Source organism: Rattus rattus, chromosome 6, assembly GCF_011064425.1.
Source record: "Rattus rattus isolate New Zealand chromosome 6, Rrattus_CSIRO_v1, whole genome shotgun sequence".
Classification (NCBI taxonomy): domain Eukaryota; kingdom Metazoa; phylum Chordata; class Mammalia; order Rodentia; family Muridae; genus Rattus; species Rattus rattus.
Window position 1 is genome coordinate 12,051,399 of NC_046159.1, and position 22,402 is coordinate 12,073,800.

Here is a 22,402-nt window from a genome sequence, read left to right on the forward strand (position 1 = left end):
CACAGGCGAAGAAAGAAGGAGTTGGAGAATGAGGAGCTGAAAGATTAGAGCAGATTGCCAGGGTTAGGTTGAGACCTAGCAGAGCAACTCAATCAGAGGCAGAGAGAGAGAGAGAAGCCAGAGTGAAGCAGTCAGCTTGGAGAGGAGTTTGAACCAGAAGAGCTGAGTTGAAGCAGCCGGCCAGAGTTCAGAAGGACTAGGAGGGAGTGACCTTGTTAAACAGGAAGTCTCAGAGGCTGAAAACATTCCAGGCCTAGATAAGATTGTGCAGAGGCGAGAAGCTTCTAGAACTAGGCCTAGGTTAGCAGACAGAGGCAGTGAGCCTCAAAGACAAGAATTAGAACAGGGAAATAAAAGTTACTTTTGCAAAAATGGGAATCCCAGGCATGTTCTTCCAAGCCGGGCATGGTAAACCATACCCCTTGAGGGCCAGGCAGACATATGGAGAGATCAAGACTCATCTAGACTCCATCAAGAGTTCAAAGCCAGCCCGAGTGGGTTAGTGAGACCTGTCTTAAAATAAAAACATGAAAAGGAACCGAGGATGCAGCACAGTGGTGCAGTGCCTGTCACACACAAGGCTTTAAGCTCAGCCCCCAATACTGAAAACCAATTTTCTCTTGATTAGGACCACAGGGGGCTGTACCAACATTCTCATCTTCGGGAAAAGCCTCAAAGTACACAAATGTAAATCATAATGCAATGGCATATATATAAACCTTAATGCTATTAATCTCATTAGAATGTCGGAATAGCTTGGTCAGTAATATGGGCCACAAGTGCTATTCATCTACCCAGGAAGTATAAGTATTTGTATCTATGGTCTAGTTTTTTTTTTAAACCAAAAGAACATATACACTGTATTTGGCATCTGTGCAGTTAAATAGAATATTTTAGGCACATAAAATATCATTCTTTTATTAACGAAGGAAATTTTCATATATAAAATACATCTATTTGAAATAATAACATGTAAGAACAATTCTGATGTATTGTGAGTGGCATTTCGAGTCTTGTTAAGAAGGGAGCTGAGGGCCAGAGAGATGGCTCAGAAGGGTCAGGCACTTCTTGGGAAGTCTAATGGCCTGAGTTGGAACCTTAGGTCATATATGGCGGAAGAAGAGAATCAATTCCCATGAGTTTTCCTCTGATTCCACAAGTGTGGAATATATATATGCGTGGAACACATATATGTATTGTGGTATGTATGTATGTCCCATCCCATACACACAGAACAAGCAAAGAGTTTTAGAATCTAGCATGAGAAAATATGACAAAATAAATGTGATAAACACCACATACTAAGTTCTATGATTTATGATCTGTGTTGTGAAACCCACTGAAAGGCCAACATGGGGACACTATTAATTGACCTTTCATGGCAGCCACCAGCATTTGCTGTGCACCTGGGCGAGGTGACCTCCTGGCTAGCAAAACAATTTTAGACGAATGGTAAGACTGGAGACCCATCTTGATTTTCTATCTCAAGTGATCTCATAAAGAAACATTCCTCATATCTGATACATACACCAGGCCATTCCCAATGTCCTTTGGTCACTTCGAAGGCTCTGGAGGCTTCTCGGTGGCCGCATGCTTCACTCCTCAAGTGAATACACACTATGTGGGCATGCGTTTAATGTGTTTGAGCTGCTAAGTGAACTGATCTCCTGCATCTGCCTACCTACCTTTTGAGGGTTATTTGAAGCAAGGTAGTATTTGCCTCTTAGGAAGTAGGAGACGCATATACAGACTTTTGGATGGGTATCTTTAATTATCTTTAATCTGTTTTCTTACTTTTCTTTCTGTTAATCTAAAGGTACATTTATCATCTGGCAAGCTAAGTAACTGGTGTCTAGCACTTGGACTACCAATAACCGTAGCTTATCTACAGAGTGGACACACATTACGTAGGCAGTTTCGAAAACTACACCTTCATTATTAGCGCTCACAGTGTAGCTAGAAACCTCCCCAAAATTCAGCTCTGGGAACTTGAGGACACTCGACCTTCTCCTGCTGACTGTCTGGATACCCCGAAGGCTTGAATCGGCTTGAAATTTTTGAGCTCTCCACGAGTTCAATACTCTAATAAGATTTTCCCCACATAATCCCATAATGCTAAATTTTATTACGGCCTCAAACAAAAAATCGTATTTCCCAGGCTGTGTGTGCACATCCTCAGAGACACGGTTATGGCTGGCATAGAAGGTCAGTTTAATAAACATTCAATTATCACAACAGTGGGGAAAAAAATGGTTAACTTTCTGAGCAGATTTGCTACCATTAAACATATAAGTATCTCCTCCCACGATTAATGGCCTCTCCTGACCTTGAGGAATCCCCAGGATTCCTGGGGCTGCTGAATTATTGACAGCCAAGCATCATTAATGCCACAGTTTCCTGGGTAGCTCCTTCAGTGCAGCTCAAGCTCCCGGTGAGTGCACCAACATCCCTTGGCTACTCACTGATGTAGAAGCTGAGCGATTTTGCTGACTGGCTTTTCCGCGTCTCGCAGGCTCCCGAGGAGCTGAAGGTTGTCACTGAGAGTCTGTATTTCCCAGGCTCCTTTAGTTCTGCAATGAACTCGTGGGCTTCTTCATCCACTGTCAAATAGTCGGTAAAGTTCCCTGGATCAAAGGTGAAAGGCAGAGTGAGGACACACTTGGATCGACGATAGGGAGGCCCAGGGAATAGGTACACTGATTAGGTTTGTAAAATTTGCATTTATTATTTTCCTTCTCTCTTATATTCCAAGCTCAACCATAACCTTTAAAGCAAAGGCCGATTGTAAGTGAGAAAACGCAACTCAAATTCAAATTGTATTTATAAACCTGTAAAATATCAGACCTAAATTATAGTGTTCAAATCCACCGCACGGAGGCACGGTATGTTGCCCACACCCACCTGACAGAATCATGTACAAAAGAGAAATGGGGGTTGGGGATTTAGCTCAGTGCTAGAGCACTTGCCTAGCAAGCGCAAGGCCCTGGGTTCGGTCCTCAGCTCTGGAAAAAAAAAAAAAAAAAAAAGCAAAAGAGAAATGGACTCATAGGCCAAGGCGGCATCCACTGTTCTTGCTGGAAGAGGAGAAATAACTAGCACTCATTAAATACCTCACAAATTCCCTGTAGCATTAAATTATCATTTTTTAATATTGGCTGCCTTCTAGTTTAAAAGGTTTTATTTTTCTTCCTCTATTCGCTCCCGCACCATTGGAGGTGATATTTGTTCCGCACCTGTCTCCTGATGCGTAGTATTTCATCTGAAACCCTTTATTACTTGACTTCAAAGGAGCACAGCATTCTCAGAAACCGCATGATTTAATTGAGCTTTCTTGAAAACGGGCAGTAAAAAGGTGTCCTGAGTTACAAGACACTCTGTTCCAGAGAGTAAACCGAGGAACAGAAGAAGACGAAGGGAGCTGTTGATCAACAAAAAACAAAGCAAAACAAAGACAGCCACATGACGTCACTCGCATGACGACTTCTGACGTAGATACCTAAAGCGACAGCTTCAATTTTATGCAGCTTTAGAGTGCCGCCAATGACTATTATGCAGAATAAAGAATAAAGAGATATTTAGTCTCATTTCACTAAACTGAAATTAACCACCTTCCACAGTCAGCCGGCACGACTCTAATTGCACACCACAAAATGAAGGCTGCCTCTCTAACTCCAAACTTGATGACACGACAACCCCATGTCACCCTGATGCCAGACAGGAAAATAGAAATGACAGAGCACTAGTCAAGTCCTAGCAAACAATAACAGGAAAAGTCTGGTGATCAACAGTGGAGCTATGCTATGGCTCTGTTTTCACAAATGTGTGGACTACATATATACACATTTATATATATGTACATATATATACATTTATCAGCTACGTATCAAATTTAAGAGTAGCCTGGGCTACATGAGAACCTGTCTTAAAAACAGCACACACACACACACACACACATATATATAATTTCAAATGATGGATGATCAGAACGTAGTGTACTGACTAGAGTGCGGATGCTGTCTTCTGCGTATTTTCCACTTACTCTCAGCTTCTCAGGGTAAATCTGATCACCAGATCCAAAGGCCGCAATTCCTTCCAACTGCCTAAGGAACATGCACATCTAGAAGAAGGACTCACTTTGTAGGAAGACTCTTCCTCACATGCCCGGAAAATTTGCATACAGGCAAACAGCATTCCTTAAGGGTGTTCTGAAATATATTTTGATGGCCCTATTCTTGTAAAAGTCCTTCTAAACATAAGGCCCTTTTTGGTGGCCTGGGGTATGCGACATGCCGGGTAGAGACATGTGTAGAACTTGCAATCATTGCAATTTGCAAATCACCCAAATTTGAGGGTTCTGATCCAATCTATGTATTTTGGTTTTCTGCTCTCCGGCTACACCAAGCAAGGCAATTAAAGTCTCCCTTTGACTATGTCCGTCAATCTTCCTCCCTGAGGTCCCCCACCCCCACCCCACCCTGTGCTACCCAGTTCCATTTCACTCTTCCCCACTCCCAAGCCTCACCTTCCCTCTCTATGAGGATATTGAAGCCATCGAAGGCTGTAGGCGGTTTTGGTGGTAACCAGCTCAGAGTCATCTGCACGGGGAAGGCAGAGAAAGGGTCAGCTGTGGGTTTCTCTGTCCTGCCGAGCGTGGCCTCAGTGTCATAGTCCGCTGGCAGCACACTGACGAAGTCCTCCTCGTTTTCAGGGGCCGCGGATGCACTGTCCCACCAGTAGGGCTGAGATGTGCTCTCATAGTCAGTGCCATTCGGGTCAGGCCAGCCGGAAGACACATTGCTGGCGGGAGTCTCAGGGGTTTCCTCGGGTAAATGGAAGGGTCTGTCTCTTCCTATCGCGTCTTGCGGTTTGATGAACGAGTCCTCGGGGAAGCTCCCGCTTGGTTCTTCCCAGTTGTTCTTGTTCAAGTTGACAAAGCGAACAGAGATGTTTCGAGGGGGATACGGCGCTGTGGAAGAGAGAGTTTTCATTTCCCGGGTAACTTTTATCTCTGAACTGAATATTTATTTATTCATGAATCCAACACACAATTATGGAGTGCGTCTTAATTTTACTTCTTATAGACAGAAAAAAAATAAAATTAAAAACCTTATCGTGTGTGTGTGTGTGTGTGTGTGTGTGTGTGTGTGTGTGTGTGTGTGTGTGTGTGAGAGAGAGAGAGAGAGAGAGAGAGAGAGAGAGAAAGAGAGAGAGAACCACATGCCTCATGATACATAGGGACATCTGAAAATAACTTGAAACAGTTGGATCCGCAGGTCAGAGGTTGAACTTAGATGGCTAACCGTGGTAGTTAAGTATCTCTACCAGCTGAGCCATCTAGGCAGCCATAGAGAACATGTTGGGAAGAACGGTTTTTAAGCCAACCATACGGAAGCTTCTAACATCGTATAGAATACATATATTTACTTCTATCTCTTAGCTTCTCACCAGTCACACTTCGAGGGTGGCGACTTGCTCTACTGCATGTGTTGACGTGGTAATTTAACTTCTTCTCGGGTACAGTGATGCAAACACTCCTTGGCTTACCACCATCCTGCTTTAAGATGATATGTGTCTCCGTCCCTGGGTAGCTTGCAAATCATTTTCGAAAAGTTTTTTAAGCAGTTGTTTGCAGCCATCAGAATGCACACTCCATGTGATGGAACTGTACCAGCCCGGCTCTACCGGGGGGGTTCTTAGAGATGCAGCTTCCAGTGTGAGAATATGAAATTTGTTTCCCATCTCTGAAGTGAGCTGTATGAGTGCACGGGGACTATGGATCATAGAAATGTGTTTTCTCTGGAGACAGCAAATCGTGAAGACAGCCTGTACGTTCTCTGCCTTCAACAGCTCCTCAAAGACCTTCCTCTATGACTTTTGAGGGGAAAAAATGCACCTCTGCCTCCTTTGTGCTGTTAAATACCATCAAAGCGGTCATGTGACATGGATCTCATTCTGCCTCTGTGTTGCCTTTAGAGTAAGATGACACCATTTCTGAGGGCAGATTGCCTGTCTCATTGGTCTTTACTTTGCCATCTCAGAGTTAGGACACCACCCAGGTTGGAAAGAGTAGTTATCAATGTGTCTTTGCTGGAACTGAGTATGAAAAGTGCACATACGTTAGTCAATGTTAACGTAAGGTGAACTAGTCGTTTAGTGTCAGAATTCCAGACAGAAAGGGTCTCGGGGCGGGAGTTGGGGGGGTCTAAGCTCTGTTCTCACTCAGTCCCGAACTCATGAGAGTGGACTCTGCAAGATCACTGAACACGCCAGGCACACACGGCACTGGTTAAGCAATGGATGCTTGGTAGTATGTATTTTATGAATTCATTCCTCTAGCCGTGACCCGATACCATTATAGCTTTCCTGTGTTTCCTTTGAGTAGTTTGAGAATTTCTGCAGTGTATTTTGATCCTCTCAACCCCAACCCCTTCCTCTCCAACTCTTCCGAGCTCCACGGTTGCTTTCCGTATTACTGATGCTAATAGAATTAGCAGCGAAAATGTTATACGTGCCTGGGTCCTAATGTTTTCTTTCAGGAGTCAATTATCTAGGCTAGGACGTCTGCCGTCTGCCTTTCCTCTACATGGACACTGGTCACGGGATAGAATAAGAATATCTACCAGGTCCAGCTGTGTGGCTTGATTACACCTTTTAAGACTATCACCCACATTTTTATTAAAACATGCAAGAACTAAGCTTACAGTTACTTATTTTAGATTTTTCCTCCTGCGTATTTTGTTTAGGTATCTTTAATGTGGTCACAAACTTTGTTTTGTCATAAAAATAAATTCTCCCTTAGCTATGTGACCAAAGGTTTCTTAGAACTATTAAGAAAAAAAATTTCTTAGAAGCATTGAAAATGAATACATAGCAACATAATTTATATATGTATGTATATGAATATATATATATATCATACAACAATAAAACGCAGTTGTTTTGTGATGCCGTCTGACTCGTCTGGGGACTCACCTGTTCTGTGTTGTTTGGGTTCGTGGCTTACACCACTGCACTCCACCAGGGTGCTTTTGTTAAAGGTCGCCTCAGAAACCAGCTGGAAAGTGATGTTACTGTAGCAGATCCCCGGGAGCCAGTGATTAAACACGGTTTTCCCCTTCAGGAAGTCTGTGCAGGAAAGGATCAGCCACATTAAAATTAGGAGCTTCTTAATGTCGCATACTTGGAGAAAGTCCCAGTTAAATTCAAATATCCACAGAATAGTGTTTCCTTTATTGAGTATGTCTGGCATGCTCAATAAAGACTAGAAGACTAGAGAGAAAATTGGAGCCTGGGCCCTTCATCCTGAAAATGTTTCTTTTTCCCTGTCAGCATTCCTAACAAGATTCAACACAATTTAAATTAATTTCTATCTTACGAATGTTCTGTCTGTGCAGGAATTATGGAGATTAGGTTAATTTAGCTCTTTATTAAGAGAAAAACTGAAGTATTTTACTCCTTTATGACAAAAGTTCCCAGCCATTTTACAGGGGATGTTTTTCTGTTGTCGAAAGTGTCTCATGTAAAATGTTCGTTGGTTTATGTGGTACGTGGTCACATAGGAACCCAAAATACCACCCCAAGTTTTTGAGAATAATCTCGGACCCTCTCTAAGGAAATGGGGTGAAAGTTGCCCACTTGCTACGGACACTTGGGGTGTTCGTGCTGGCAACTGCTGTAAATGAAGTTTTTGCTAAATTGTTTTGACTTTATTTCCGGAAGCAGACATGTTATATTGCCTTTGGCAAGAATAACTTATACTTCAAACCAATTTGAGACTTTCTCGGCATTGTATGTATGGCTCGCAATTCTGGACTAATGAGCCGGATGTTCTGAGTACTCACAAGAAGATTTCCTTGAGTCAATAACTTTTTCTTAATGGTTCATTTGTAGGTAAAGAATTCCTCGGTGAATTCTTGCTTAGCGTAAGCAAGAAGATCATCCAGAAAAAGAAAAAAAATCTGAAAAGAAAAGGCCACGATTTTCTCCGACCCCCTCGCTTCTTACCTTTGTACAGCATCGTCCTGAAGTCCTTCCCCTCCCAGTAGCTGATGTTCACTCTGCTGAACACATTGTATTTTTCCGGATAGTGAATTTCAAACAGTACTCCTGTCTCAGGAGAAGGCTTATAGTCATATATAGACACACTGGTTACGGGCAAGGGTTCTACCAAGGAAAGAGAGGTGGCGGGGAGGGGAGGGGGAGAAACATCATTAATCTATGCACTGATACCATCTTACCCCACATTTATAATTATGTTTAAATTCCGTGCACAGCGAGCTTCTCAGGGTTCGCCCACGAAGAGTTGGTCTTAGCGTTGGCAGCAGTTAACAGAGCGCATTTGAGATGACACCGTCTGCTTTAGAAATAGTTCTAGACTCGTCTTTCTGTTCCTCGCTTACAACAGCTTTGGACATTAGAGACCACAACTGTTTAAGTTTCATTTCAATAGATGAACATGATGCAGACCTGGAGTTTATACTGCTCGTCATGTGCAGTCTAAGAGGTTTGTGGTAGCATCTGTCTGTATCCGCAAATTCTTCCTTTTCCCTTTCCTTGCGACAACAAAATTAGATTATCAGTAACAGACAGGTAACAGAAAATATATTTGGCTGTGGGCAGTGATAAATATTTATGTGATCATTTGTTTCTTTCTGTGACTTTGGAGGTTTTTCTTTCATGGAAAAGAGTAGCGACCACTCAGCGTCCTGCATACAGTCATTTATATCATGCTCACCAAGACCCTTTCTACAGGAGCTTAAGAATATTCTTAATTTGCTTGGTGTTAATTTATCATGAAACATTCGAAACACACATTTTAAGAAGCTCATGATCTTTTATATGCCCTGCAAACATCACTTTTGTGTAAATAGACAGTTTCTCCACACTTTCAAAAGAGATAGTAGATATATTTTATTTGAATAATTTTATAAAAAATATTGTAAGGTCTGGAGAGATGGCCCCTAGGTTAAGAGCACCACACTACTCTTTCAGTGCACTGGAGTTCGATGCCCAGGATGGCGCATCACACACACATGCACACATATACACAGAGAGACAGATAGACAGACAGAGACAGAGACAGAAAGAGACAGAGAGACAGAGACAGAGAAACAGAGAGACAGAGAGACAGACACATATATATATACATACACACTCATAAACAGACAGACAGACTCACACAGGGACAGGCACACACACGCACACACACACACATGCACACACACACACACACACAGACACACACACACACACGCACACACACACCAGAGGAAGATTTGTAAGGAAGAAATGTTCACAACAGAAGAGGGAGTGGGGGAAACCAGATGGTGATAGGGGCATAAACATAAAACTCATTATTTACATGCTTAAAACTGTCAGTGAATCCAAAGCAAAAATACTGAAAGTAAAAGGAGAGAGAAACAACCAGAGCAGAAGCTAAAAGCTCATAACAACTACACCGTGTGAACTCCACCATGGCCGGAGTCCAACCATCACTAAGGTTCCCGCTAGTCACCGAAACGGGAGCTTGGACAGCCAGTCATTCCTTGCTGCCCTGAGGTGTGAGGTCAGCCATTGCCAAGCTTAAAGTCAAGATACACAAGAGTATTTGTTTGCTTATGTTTGTCTGTTTATGATTCCTCCTGCTCTTCTGCGGTTGAGCCATTTAAGCTTTAAAGTAAAAGCACGTTAACACCCTGTTTACATGTGTGTCGGATAGATTCCTCCTAGCTTTATGACACATGCCTGAGCTGAAAACTGTCAGCCCTATGCGTAGGTGTAGTCTATGTAAGGATTACTAATAGAACCCAAGTGCCCAGGCTAAAAATATTTCACTCCCTGTCCGACCACTATCCTTATTTCTTTTACAGTTGGAAATTATGTCATGTGTCATAACACTGAGTCAACATGGCCCACCCATGTTTCAGGGATGACCAAGTAAGATCCCAATAATTCAATCCTCTTTTTCCCCACCAGCTCTTCCACTGACGCCTTCCTGCTCTGAGGTGCCAGGCTGGACCTAACAGAGAATGGAGCTGCTAGACAACACAAGTCACTTGGCACCCTTCTTCATCAACTACTTCCTTACTCTTGGAAACTCTTATTTTTCCAAAGTAGCAAGGCACATAGATCCAGATATGGGTCACATCTCAGTAATCTCAGGAGTTGGTATGTGGAGGCAGGAGGATCAGGAGTTGAAGTCTTCATCTCCAGCTACATATCAAGTTTGAGGTCAGCCTCTACTACATGGGATCTTGTTTAAACAAACAAACAAAAAAACCAACAAAAAATTCTAAAGTGTACTTGAATCTTCCTCACGCATTTAACAAACCCAGGGCCATTCTTCCTCCACTGGGACTGGAGATAACGTATTACCTTAAGTTTGGTGTCTTTCTTTTCCATTGTGTTTTGAAAGTCTTCTCCATTTACATGAAGCCTGTATTACTTAATGTTTATTATATTACCTACAATATTAATAACCTTATATTGTAATGTCATTTGTTCCTTTTTATTGGATATTTTATGTATTTACATGTCAAATGTTATCCCCTTACCGCCTCTCCCATCCCCCCTCCCTCTGCTTCTATGAGGGTGCTCACCCACCCACCCACCTACTCCTTCTGTCTCCCCACCCTGGCATTCCCCTACATGGGGGCATCAAGCCTTCACAGGACCAAGGGCTTCTCCTCCTATTGATGCCAGACAATGCCATCCTCTGCTACACATGCGACTGTAGCCATGGGTCCTTCCATGTGTACTCTTTGGTTGGTGGATTAGCCCCTGGGAGCTCTCCGGTATCTGGTTGGTTGATTTTGTCCTTCCTCCTATGGGGTTGCAAACCCCTTCAGCTCCTTCAGTTCTTTCTCCAACCCCTCCACTAGGGTCCCCTTGTTCAGTTCAATGATTGGCTGTGAGCATCCACATCTGTAGCTTGATTTTATCATTTAATGTTATTTTGAGATTTGACCAGCTTGGCGCAAGTACTCAAGGGAAACGTTGAGCATCTGTTTATAGGTTTACAAACTATCCAGTTTATTCTTTTAGTAGAGGGCCTGTTTTCACTTCCTATAAATATAGTTTCAATACTGTAGGGGCCCTGCTCCTTTACCTAGATGGGGGCTGAACATATCTTCAGGTGCATGCAATGTTGCAGAAGAGTTTCTAACAGGATTGTGCTGGTGTATGGGTAGGTGCATACGGGGCCTGCATAGGTTCCAGCCAGATGAGATCCTGGCCCTGAGAAACAGAAGTAGACGAAGTCCCACCCTAACAGGAGGCTATGGGCAAGCGATGCCTGCTAGCACAGGGAGATCTGTTTTCTCCAGTGAGGTGTTAACTGTGCATGTCCACCATATCAGAGCAGGCTCCGTACACAGAAACAACGGGCCAGCACAAAACGGACTCTGTGGGTTTTACTTAGTTCGTTTGTTTTGGCATTTTGTGTCTTAGTGTTTGTTTCGATTTTGTTTTTAGAAAGAAAAGAGAGAAAAAGCCTAAAGATTGGGGGATGGAAAGGAACTGGGGTGGAGAGTTGGGGAGATGGGAAACATGTTCAAAGCCTATTATACGAAAAAATGTTTTAAATAGAAGTGTCAGCAAAACAAAATTTTAGTTCAACTTAAATAATTACGTTTTTATTGAAGAAGGTTTCAATTCTGTTGTATCTGTTCTACATACTTTGTTCATGCCGCTTTTCGTTTAATGGTTGCTGGGGAATGGATACCATTCTGATCTTTATGTCTGTATAAGATCACATATATAGTTTTGCTAGTTTGATATTCTTGCTCATTTATGTATGTATGTATGTATGTATGTATTTATTTATTTATTTATTTATTTATTTTTGGCCTCTGCTGCAGCTCAGTCACTGTCCCCCCTCAACCACCATGGCTGTCAGTCATTCTGGGATCCTTCATATTGTGAATGCTACCAAGGTTGTCATGGACTTTTACCAACGCCAGTCACAAGGCGCGGTCCTCACCCTGAGATTGGCTATGTGGTCTGGGGTAGAGCATTTTGATCTTCTGCACTCCCAACTCAGAACTATCTTTCCTATGCCCAGAGCACAGAGGTCCAGTTCCTCAAGGACTCAAGGCGCCCTCCACACTCCACCTGAGTTTCAGTTTCTGTTATGACTCGGAAACAAGCGTGCTCTTGAACCTGGTCCTGTGCCTCTCGCTTTCTTTTGATTTTATGAGAGGAGCAAAGTGTAGATGACTGAACAATACTTTGGTGTCCTCCTTTGACCAGCAATCCTGATGTGAATCTGCCTTTTTGTTTTGCTTTTGATAAATAATAAAAATATGACACACAGTAAGGTCTTGTCCCTTTCTAATGAAATGTTTGACATAATCTTAAATCATTTGTCAATTTAGGCTATTTCGTATTCCTTCGTCGTCTTTGAGCCGTTCACAGCAACCAGGGAGGAAGGGGTGTGTGGAGGTGAGCTGGCGTAATTTGAAATTTAATTTCCTACAGGCAGCAGCAGCACATACAGGTGAGGCTTCTCGGCAGCCCACATGCTCACAGCTGTTATTCTCCATGAGAAAGTTACGGCCCGGTGTGTGAGCTCTGTAATAACGCCCCCTGCCCGGCATCAACAGGAGCCATTACTGTGCTCACTTGATGGAAACGCACAGCTTTGACGAACTGAAATCTAAAAGAGTAACTGCATCGGGTGAAGGTCTGGTCCGCAATGGACGCCTGTCCCTGGGGCAGGTCTCTTGAGGAAGAAAGGAGACATGACTATCCCCTCCTTTCTGATGACAGAAATGGGGGGAAAGACGGGTTCTGAATCCCAAGTCCAAGCCACTACTTCGTGTTGAGAAGATGCTTAGAGACCTGACCAGTGTGTATCTCAATGAGAGCCAAAGGTATGTTGGCCACGGTCACCCAGGGAACAGGAAGGGTCCCTTACACCATTACAGCCCCTGCCTTAGTTCATGACCAATTCTTTTTCCTAGAATGTTTTAGCAGCTTTCTGAGTTAATTCTCCCTTCTTATCTTTTTATTTTTCTGTTTCAACACACATTAAGTCCAGATGCCACTTGATTCTCTCACTTTAGTTAGCATCTCTGTCACAAACCAGCCACCCCCAACTCAATATTTTGCTACCTAATTGATTTCAAGTTTCCTTTGTTCCCTCAAGCAATTTCTCATGCAATATCTTAGTAAGTCTTTTATTCGTTGGTCATATGCTATGTCCTATGGACTCTGTTGGCTCTGTATTATCAGCAGGAGAGACGTATGATTATACATATTGTAAAACATTTCCTTTTTTTTTAACAGCACCTAGTAGGCACTATTATTATAAACAGTAACAGTAGGGCAGGTTAGTCTGGCCGACCACAGCTTACTAAACCAAATCTGAACTGGGAGTTGCTTTTATATGTTTTAGGAGATAATAGTGAGATTTTAACTTTTAGTGGATGAGAATCAGAGAAATATTAACTCGTGACGTGAAAATGATTTGAAGTTCGAATTTCGCTCTCCATAAGGCAGTATAAAAGCGATGTCGGCTAGCTTGTGGTCATGTTATTAACAGCAAAGTCAAGCAGCTACAGGACAGAGCCGGAGGCCTGTAGAGTTTCATGTCTGTGTTATCCAGAGCTTTACGGAGAAGTGGTTGCTAGCTCCCAGAATGGGTGACAGATCTGAAAACTGAGACATAGAGGGCAGTCACATCTGCTCAAGGCTACGCAAATGACATCAGATGACTTTGACAGCTCAGCCTTTGAACCACCACTTCACGTCACCGTTTGATAATTTGTCCGTTGTCTAAGTAAGACTCAGCATCCTTCAGCCCGGGGCTCTGCTACAAGAGCCTTTCCCTAGTCAAATCACCTCGTGTCATCCCTTTGATCTGTCTTCGTTCTGGATCACATAAAGTCTCGATTCGTCTGCCCTGCACTTACAATTGTTCGCTGTGTTTCTGGTCTCCTTTTCAGAGCTATTTTGGAGCAGCTGTAAGCAAGTGCTGCGTCACCAATCTGGCCGTGCCTGGTTAAAGGCATCGCTAGGTATCTTTATGTCTCTGGTACTTTGGCCATGAGGGAGAATATGTCTAGTAAATAGGATTCAATAAATCAAATATTTGTATTCATAATAGACATAGATAACTAATATACCCATGTGTCTCCTGCAACTTTGGCAGCCACCACTTCTAGGTCTCACCTGACACAGGAACCAATTGCATGGATCTAACATTTCTTAGATCCTAAGCAGTTATCCCCAGGTGTTACGGCCTTTTTCTGCCAAGGCTGTCCTTTCCTCCTGAAATGCTCTCATTATATGGAAGCATCTTTGTGAATTAAATATTAACCGGGCATCACAGCCCAGGGTTTCGGGGCGCTTTGGAACTTGTCACATGAGTCTGCTATGCTCAATTTATTCTGTGTCTAATTTTTCAACTTTTTCTACGAACACGAAACTCACAACAACTACACCAAAAGATCAGAGCTCTGCCCCTGGGCCTCCTGCTCTGTCACAGCTTGTTTCATGGGGACAGGCTCCAGCATGCGTCTGACTCCTGCAACGAATGTCCTTTTTGCCCTCAAGAGCAGTACGTCAGTCCCTCCAGCAGGTACCACAAATGCTTTAGAAAGTTAAAATGGAACGGTGGTGGGTATGAATCCGGAGCTCATTAAAAATGGGAGTTAGGAGTTTGGGGGTTCAGAGTTAGCCTTAGTCACCAGGTTACTAAAGTCTCTCTTTCATAATATATACCCAAACACCATCTGATGCTGCTTCAAGTGTCATGTTAGACACCCTCACCTTTATACACAATTCTCACACTCCCAACTTACCACTTCTTCTGCAATCTGAGATAGTGCCCTTTAGACTTTAAAATGGGACCCAGCACCATTGGAGAGATGGCTTAGTCATTCGAGCTTGATCCCTGGAATCCATCTTAAAAGCCTGGAGGGGGCTGACTTGATGACTCAGAAGGTAAAGGCCCTTGCTGACAAGCCTGAAGAATTGACGTAATCCCTATAACTCACACAAAGGAGAGAGGAGAAACCGTATCCCTGCAAGTAAGCTGTCCTCTGACCTCCAAATGTGCATCTTCATATGTGCATGTGCACACACACACACACACACACACATATACACACACACATCCTCACACACACATATACACACACACATCCTCACACACACACAGACACACATACTCATATACACATATTCACACACACCCATCACACACACATACCCACACACATACATACTCTCACACACACACTCATCTCTACACATACTCACACACACACACACACACACACACACACACACACACACACACATACACCACACACACACACACACACACACACACACACACACACACATACATATACACACACACACACAAACTCACACACACACACACACATCCGCGATACACATACTCACACACACCCACACACACACACACCCACACACATACATACTCACACACACAGACACACATACTCATATACACATATTCACACATACACACACACATCCTCACACACACACACACACACACATCCTCACACACACACAGACACACATACTCATATACACATATTCACACATACTCTCTCTCTCTCTCTCACACACACACACACACACACACACAGTAAATTAATGTAAAATAAAAAACAAAGTCCACACTTGCAATCGCAATGCTAGTGAGATGTAGAAGGTTTATCCCCAAGGTTGACTCTCTAACCCGTCTAGTTAAATAGGCAAACTCCAAGTCAACAAGAAATCCCATCCCGCTAAATTAGGGTGAATAGCGTTCCTGAGGAGGACAGCCAAAATAGGCCTCTGGTCTTTACATGTGCATATATGCATGCACAACGATATATGATGGTCGATTGTACCTCATTCTGTGACTTCTCATTCTGTGTGTCTAATTTCCTTCCTCTCTGCTTCTTCTTTTGTCTTGTCTTTTGAAGAGACAGGACCTCATGAAGCCCGGGTTAGCCTTGAATCTGATCCATAGTAGAGAGTAATGGGGCATCCTTACCCTCCTGCCTTCCTGTCCCAAGGGATCACAGATGTGACTGACCACAGAGGCCTTCACATTTCTCTAATAACTGTCAGCTAAAGAGCTACATCTCCCGACGTCACTCTTTGGGAAGGGCTCCACACTGCTAACGGTCGGGACAGAACAGGGCTCGGACATCTCCATCCTCTTCTGCACTGTGCTTAGTCTCTGCCCTCCCAACTTTCTCCTATTCTTGCTCAACTGCTTTGAGCTAACTGAGCGGAACAGCTCCTAACTCCCAGCCGGTGATCGTGAATGATGACACCATGGAAAGCAGAGTGTCGCCTTTGAAGAGTTGCCATTGTTATGCACCTACAGCTACAGCCTGAGTCTCAGTCCAGAGTCACCTTTTTTTTTTTTTCCTGGAATACAGGACAGGATTTTACAAGGTGAGATCTCCCTTTAATTAAATTAGTTGCCAGCTCTCTCCTTTAGCTCCATTAGCCTTGCAGTTCTTGGGTCTGTGCCATTGTTAATTTTCAGAATTTAATAATGACCCTGGGATTCTGCCAATGAGACTTTAATTAATTTTTGACAGTGGGGTTAAAATACTGCTTTTTGGCTCATCCTTCTGGTTATTTCTTTTTATCATAATAGAAACTGACACAATGTCCCTTTTCCCAATCATGTCCACCAGGGTCATATGTAACGGACAGTTTAACGGTGGCAGCCACTGAAAAGCTCAAACTGAAGCGTTGAGCAAAGGGGACCTTAATGAAGTATTCAGTTGTTCTGATGGCAAACTGCTCTCTTACAGAGATCATTCTGCCTTCTACCCAAGAACACGTTAGTTACCTGACGATGTGATGTTAAAGTCAGAGAACATGGCAGAAATCACCTGCAGTTAAGACCATTGCTAATGCCTTCCCAACATCAGTACCAACCCTCTATTTCATCTTACCTTTCTGGTGTTTCTAGGACAGGGGATGCTAAGATTTTATGTAAGGTGAGATGAGGGTTAATGGCTGCTCTCTCTCTCTCTCTCTCTCTCTCTCTCTCTCTCTCTCTGTATGTTTATGTGTGTGAGTGTGTATGTGTGTATGAGTATGTATGTGTGTGTGAGTGTGAGTGTGTGTAAGTGTGTATGTGTGTGTATGTGTGTGAGTGTGTGTGCTCTCTCTGTGTTTATGTGTGTGTGAGTGTGTATGAGTGTGTATGTATGTATGAGCATGTGTGTGTGTGTGAGTGTGTGTGAGTGTGTATGTGTGTGTGTGTATGTGTATGTGTATGTGTGTGAGTGTGTATGTGTGTGTGTTCTCTCTGTGTTTATGTGTGTGTGTTTATGAGTGTGTATGTGTGTGTATGAGTATGTATATGTGTATATGTGAGTATGCATGTGTATGAGTGTGAGTGTATGTATGTGTGTATGTGTGTGAGTGTGTACTTGTGTGAGTGCATGTGTGTGTGTATGTGTATGAGTGTGAATGTGTGTGTGAGTGTGTGTGTATGTGTATGAGTGTGTGTGATCATGAGTGCATGTATGTGTGTGAGTGTGTATGTGTGTCTGTGTGAGTGTGTATGTGTGTGAGTGTGTGTAAGTGCGTGTATGTGTGTGTATGCAGCACTCGGAAAGCAGAGTTAGAAGGGTAGGGAGGTTACAGTCAGCCCAAGCTATGTAGCAAGACCCTGCTCAATAACAAAGAGCAAACAAATAACCACATTTCTATGTCCTCAGCTAGGAATGTACAATTAAAGCCAGTTTGTAATTGTACAAACTCACTGACTCAGAACCAACTGCTTCACATGGGAACGTAAGTTCCGGAACAAGACACAATAATCCAGGATCATGCATTAAAGTTTTGTTGGAGAAATGTACACGGTCCAGTCATTAACCTGAAATTATCATTCAGTCTTAAAATATACTATCAATGAAGTTTACTTTTTTGGCTTAAAACAGATTTTTTTTTAAAATAAAAGGAAATGGTGAATAGTGAACACTGTCAAACGGGTAAGGAGATGTTTTCTTAATATAATGGAGAACGTACAGCTACGTCATTAGATATCAAACCAAGCATGCTGCCTCTCTGATAGACTCTGCCTCAGCTAGGGCCTCATGAAGACACACTGAGGGAAGGAGCACAGAGAATGACATCACAGGACTCTTACTTGTCAGCACGGTGATTGATCGGGATGGTTTGGTGACCACATTCCCATTGACTACCACCAGACTGATGATGTAATAAAGACCATGATACGTGGCCTTAAAGACCACAGGAGGAGGCAGTGTGCCATTGAATTCCTCAAATTCGAAGAAATAGTTTTTGGATTCGCCAGCTACCCTCACAACATACACAGAGGTTGGGCTGACTACATCAGAAGCTTCTAAAGACACAACGATGTTGTTGTCGTCTCGGACAGTCACGTGGAACGTCGAAACAATCTGTTGAAGTGAAAGAGAAGAGATAGAGTCAGGTGGTGGGCAGTAAGATTATTCCAAGACCAATTTTCTAAAACTAACACTTGTGGCAAACGTGGTCACCTGTGGTAGTGATGAGTATTTTAGTCACACACCAAAATTCAATTGGCCCGTCTCATGAAAAATGATCTCAGAGCTTTACAACGAGCATTTGATATTCCATTGAAAAATCTGTCTCCACCTCGTGGAGTATTTAATGCGAAAAGCACACAATACACATCAAATGGATGAACAGATGACAAATGAAGTCACTGTCAAAGCTGATTTCCAGAGAAGCCCCGTGTTCTGGTAAGTGGGAGAAGTGTTTGAGCAAACACTATTCTAGAGGAAGTTATTTCAAGGTAATTATTTCCTTTCTCTTGCTCACCTGTCAGTTCTGAAAGTGGGGAAGCTGTCAGGACAGAATCCTGTGATGATTCTCTTCGTTACAGATTAGCCAGCTCTTTAGAACAGAAGCCATGGTAAGATGAAAAGTTGACCATACTGAAAGCCATGGGTGCTTCAAATCCTTTCCTCAAATATTCAGGTAAGTTTAGGGGCTAGGAATATAGGTCAGTTGGTAGTGTGTTTGCATGAAGCTAGAGTCAGTCCCAAGTAACACACACACACACACACACACACACACACACACACACACACACACACACACACACTACTTGCCAGAGAAATGTCTCAGGAGACAGCTCAGTAGAACAGCACTTGTTGCTCAATTGAGAACTGAATCTGACGTCCTGTTATGGCCTTTTTGGGCACCCATACACAGATGTACACATGCACACTTATGCACACATACACATGCCTGCACAGACAAATAAAAGAAAGCTTTTAAAAGATATGTAAACTACATTTGAAAAATAATTGTGTAGTTGTCCTAAATGTCTATTCTTGATTCTATGTAGACTCCAATCCATTTTTGGTTGCAACCAAGACTCATGTGCCTCATAGAACCCATTTCTCTGATTCTTCACACTTTTGGTGAGTTGTGTAAGTTATTTCACTAGCATGAGCCTCAGATTCCTCCTCTATAGCAGGTGCACAGCACTGCTCCGAGGAGTTAACTGTCTACTCATGTAAGTGCCATCGTCAGCACCACACAGACATCCACAAATGACTACTGCACGCAAGGTGTTTGTCATGAGAGAAATGCGGGTTACTTTCTATCTCCATTTGTAGTTGAGGATCAGAAAGGTTGGAGCATTTTCCCAAGGTCATAAATTCAAAACACAAGCTCCCCTTTTGTACAGAATACCTATTACCGCCTCCTTTAGTTGTTTCTAGACACCGAGTTTGTCGCACAGTACATCAAGGTCCCGTCGACTGCCTGAATGATATGTCGACATCTCTCAAAATTAATCTGTTGATTTTTGTATGGTACATGTTTTCAGCAACTAAATTAGATGTGGAGTATACTCAGAGTCCTAAAAGAGAGTGTAGAGTCCTCAAAATGTACTGGCACTCTTTTGTTCTTCCGGACTCATTTTTTTTTATTGTGCATTAGTACATATACCAGATATCTGACATTAGAAGGTATTTAATTCTGTATTCTCTACTAAGCAGGCCAGTACTGTGTTCATGGTATTTTAATCATACAGGTTGTTAGGTGGTGTATGTCATCTCTGGCTAGGAGCTGTCACTTATGTAAAGGCGTATCCTGTGCATGAATTCTACATTATCCGTCATTTCAGGTAGGAGACAGGAAACTCTTACTCTGCGGGTGCCTAGTCCCTCTGCACACACAGCACATTGCATTTCTTGCCTGATGGATCCTTGGATCCTCTGTGATGTGCACACAACTGTTGGGTGGTGATGGCAATGTTCATCTGAAGGATGGGGCTGTGCATAGCTGACTTAACACCATTGACATGAGGCTAGCACAGAAGTATTCGGCCTTTCTGTCTCCAGAGTCTACTGTCTGATCCTACATGTCCCTAACCAAGCAGCCGTGCAAACAGCTATATTGGGGGAGTGATCTCAGTCTCTTTCCCTTGCTAGAAAGGAGAGCCTGAGGTGTCCCTTAGTGGCCTAAGCAGCAGGAAGGAACCCAGGGAAGGCTCAGCTATGAGAAAACAAAAACCAAAACCAAAAACCAAAACCAAGGATTCACATACAGAGTGGACTCAGACTGAGATGGCATTTGGGGATTTCCCTGGCCGTTCATGAAATGCCCAATGAATCAGACACTTTGTTATAGATTAATCTTCAAACCAACTGACGACTGATGAACAAAACAAATTTAATTATAGCTTACTGAAAAGTTTGACAAAATATGCTACCTTTTCCATAATAGATTTTAAATGTCAGATATACTTTGGAATCTCACAATTTTTTGTATCTTGGTGACCTAAGATAATTAGTCTTACTGGTAAACATTATTTTCCAGAAATTATATATATATGTATATATGCATATATACATATACATATATATATGTGTGTATATATATATATATGGATTTACAGAGAGTATTAGCTCAACAATTCAGTTTCATTGGGGAAAAGAGAAATAATTTATTATTATTATCATTATTATTACTGTTATTAATCTCTGTCACACAAATAACAATTTTTTTAGAACATAACAATGAAAAAGCCCTACTAGCCAAACCTTAGACAAGCCAAGAACTGACTATTTAATAACATTCAAATCTGGCCTTTGTGCCTCACTGATTATAGAAGTCGGTTCACTAACTCAGAAAACGTTAAGTTTACAAACATCAAAGCCATAAAGAATTTTTCGCACCATGTCTGAGCCAGCCAGTAACCAGGGTGGCTGCAGCGATAAGGAGGGGGGCGGGGGGCAAGGGGCACGTTCTGTGTTTGAGTTGATGTCTAATGTGTCACGATGCTTCACAGACATCAAACTCTTCCAGAAAAGGGGGTAATCTTCCAAACGCTAACGGCAGCTTTGGCGATGATTGTATCAGCTATGAGAATAAGTCTTGGCCCGTGGTTGCCAAAAATAAGCCAGAGTGTCTAATCAGATTCGTTTTGCTGGGACTAATGAGGACAGGCAGTGGGCCAAGTGAGAGCTAGGCACCGAGCCTGGAAGGAATCTTGTCTCAGCCGCTGCCTTCTTCCTGGTCCTTACTGCCCCAGCTTGTCCTGGGATCTGTCTGTGCTCAGGAGGACTGCGTGCTCCCAACACGAACTCTGTTAAGAGCAAGACAGGATAGAAAGCTATTCCTAATTTATGTGGTGACTGCAAAAATATTTTTAAGAAAGAACTTCTTGGGGGGAGCAGGATGCCACCAGGATTGCTTAACTCAACAGTGAGGTTTTCACCTCAGTCCTTTACATGACACATTTTGAAAGCTTTTTTAATTGTTTGCCAGTTGCCTACATTTACAGAGTGAATGTTAGCAGTTCTCAGCCTCGGGCCTCTCCCTTCAGTACCTCCCTCTCTCACTGGCACACTTCTCAGCGACTCCCCCATCTACTTGTGTGGCTTGGTTTTGTGTGGAGCCACCAAGGTTAAGAAAAGCAGAAGTTTGAGTCTATTTACTGGAGCAAGGAGAACGTGATACCACTGAGGAAAGGGGACACCCTCCGCCGATAACTGTTAATTGTCAAGAGTCCCTCTCAAGAGGAGGGACCTCACTGGATGGAGTGAGAGGACCAAGTCTAGACTCATATCGCCTCCCGTCTCTTGGAATGTAGTTCATGAACTAAAGACCAGCTCCCAGGGGCAGCAACTGGGGCCTGAGGTTTGGCTGTAGGTAGAAATGGGAATGCAGGAGCCTGTACCTGGCCCAGAACTAATCCTGGGAGAAAAGAACTACCAGAGATAGGGTGGAAACCATAGTAAAAGGGCCATGGAGTACAGGACGAGGAATCAGATTGGCCAGAGACCAGCCATAGGCCCTGCCAGGTAGGTAGTCCACTGTCCCAAATAAAGGGCTCAATGGGACATGCACCCAAAGTTACTTATGAAGTATAAAACTGGGTACA

General features: G+C 43.0%; 1 protein-coding gene across 1 annotated transcript in view; it reads right to left on the reverse strand.

The window, feature by feature from the left end:
- Window positions 1-22,402, reverse strand: part of Ptpro (protein tyrosine phosphatase receptor type O) — a 205,928-nt gene that overhangs the window by 78,011 nt on the left and 105,515 nt on the right. The window contains exons 2-6 of the mRNA XM_032905510.1: window positions 18,146-18,419; window positions 8,005-8,163; window positions 6,973-7,125; window positions 4,523-4,966; window positions 2,463-2,624 (exon numbers count right to left, since the gene is read on the reverse strand). Coding sequence (XP_032761401.1) covers window positions 2,463-2,624; window positions 4,523-4,966; window positions 6,973-7,125; window positions 8,005-8,163; window positions 18,146-18,419 — 1,192 coding nt within the window. The remainder of the gene's footprint in view (window positions 1-2,462; window positions 2,625-4,522; window positions 4,967-6,972; window positions 7,126-8,004; window positions 8,164-18,145; window positions 18,420-22,402) is intronic.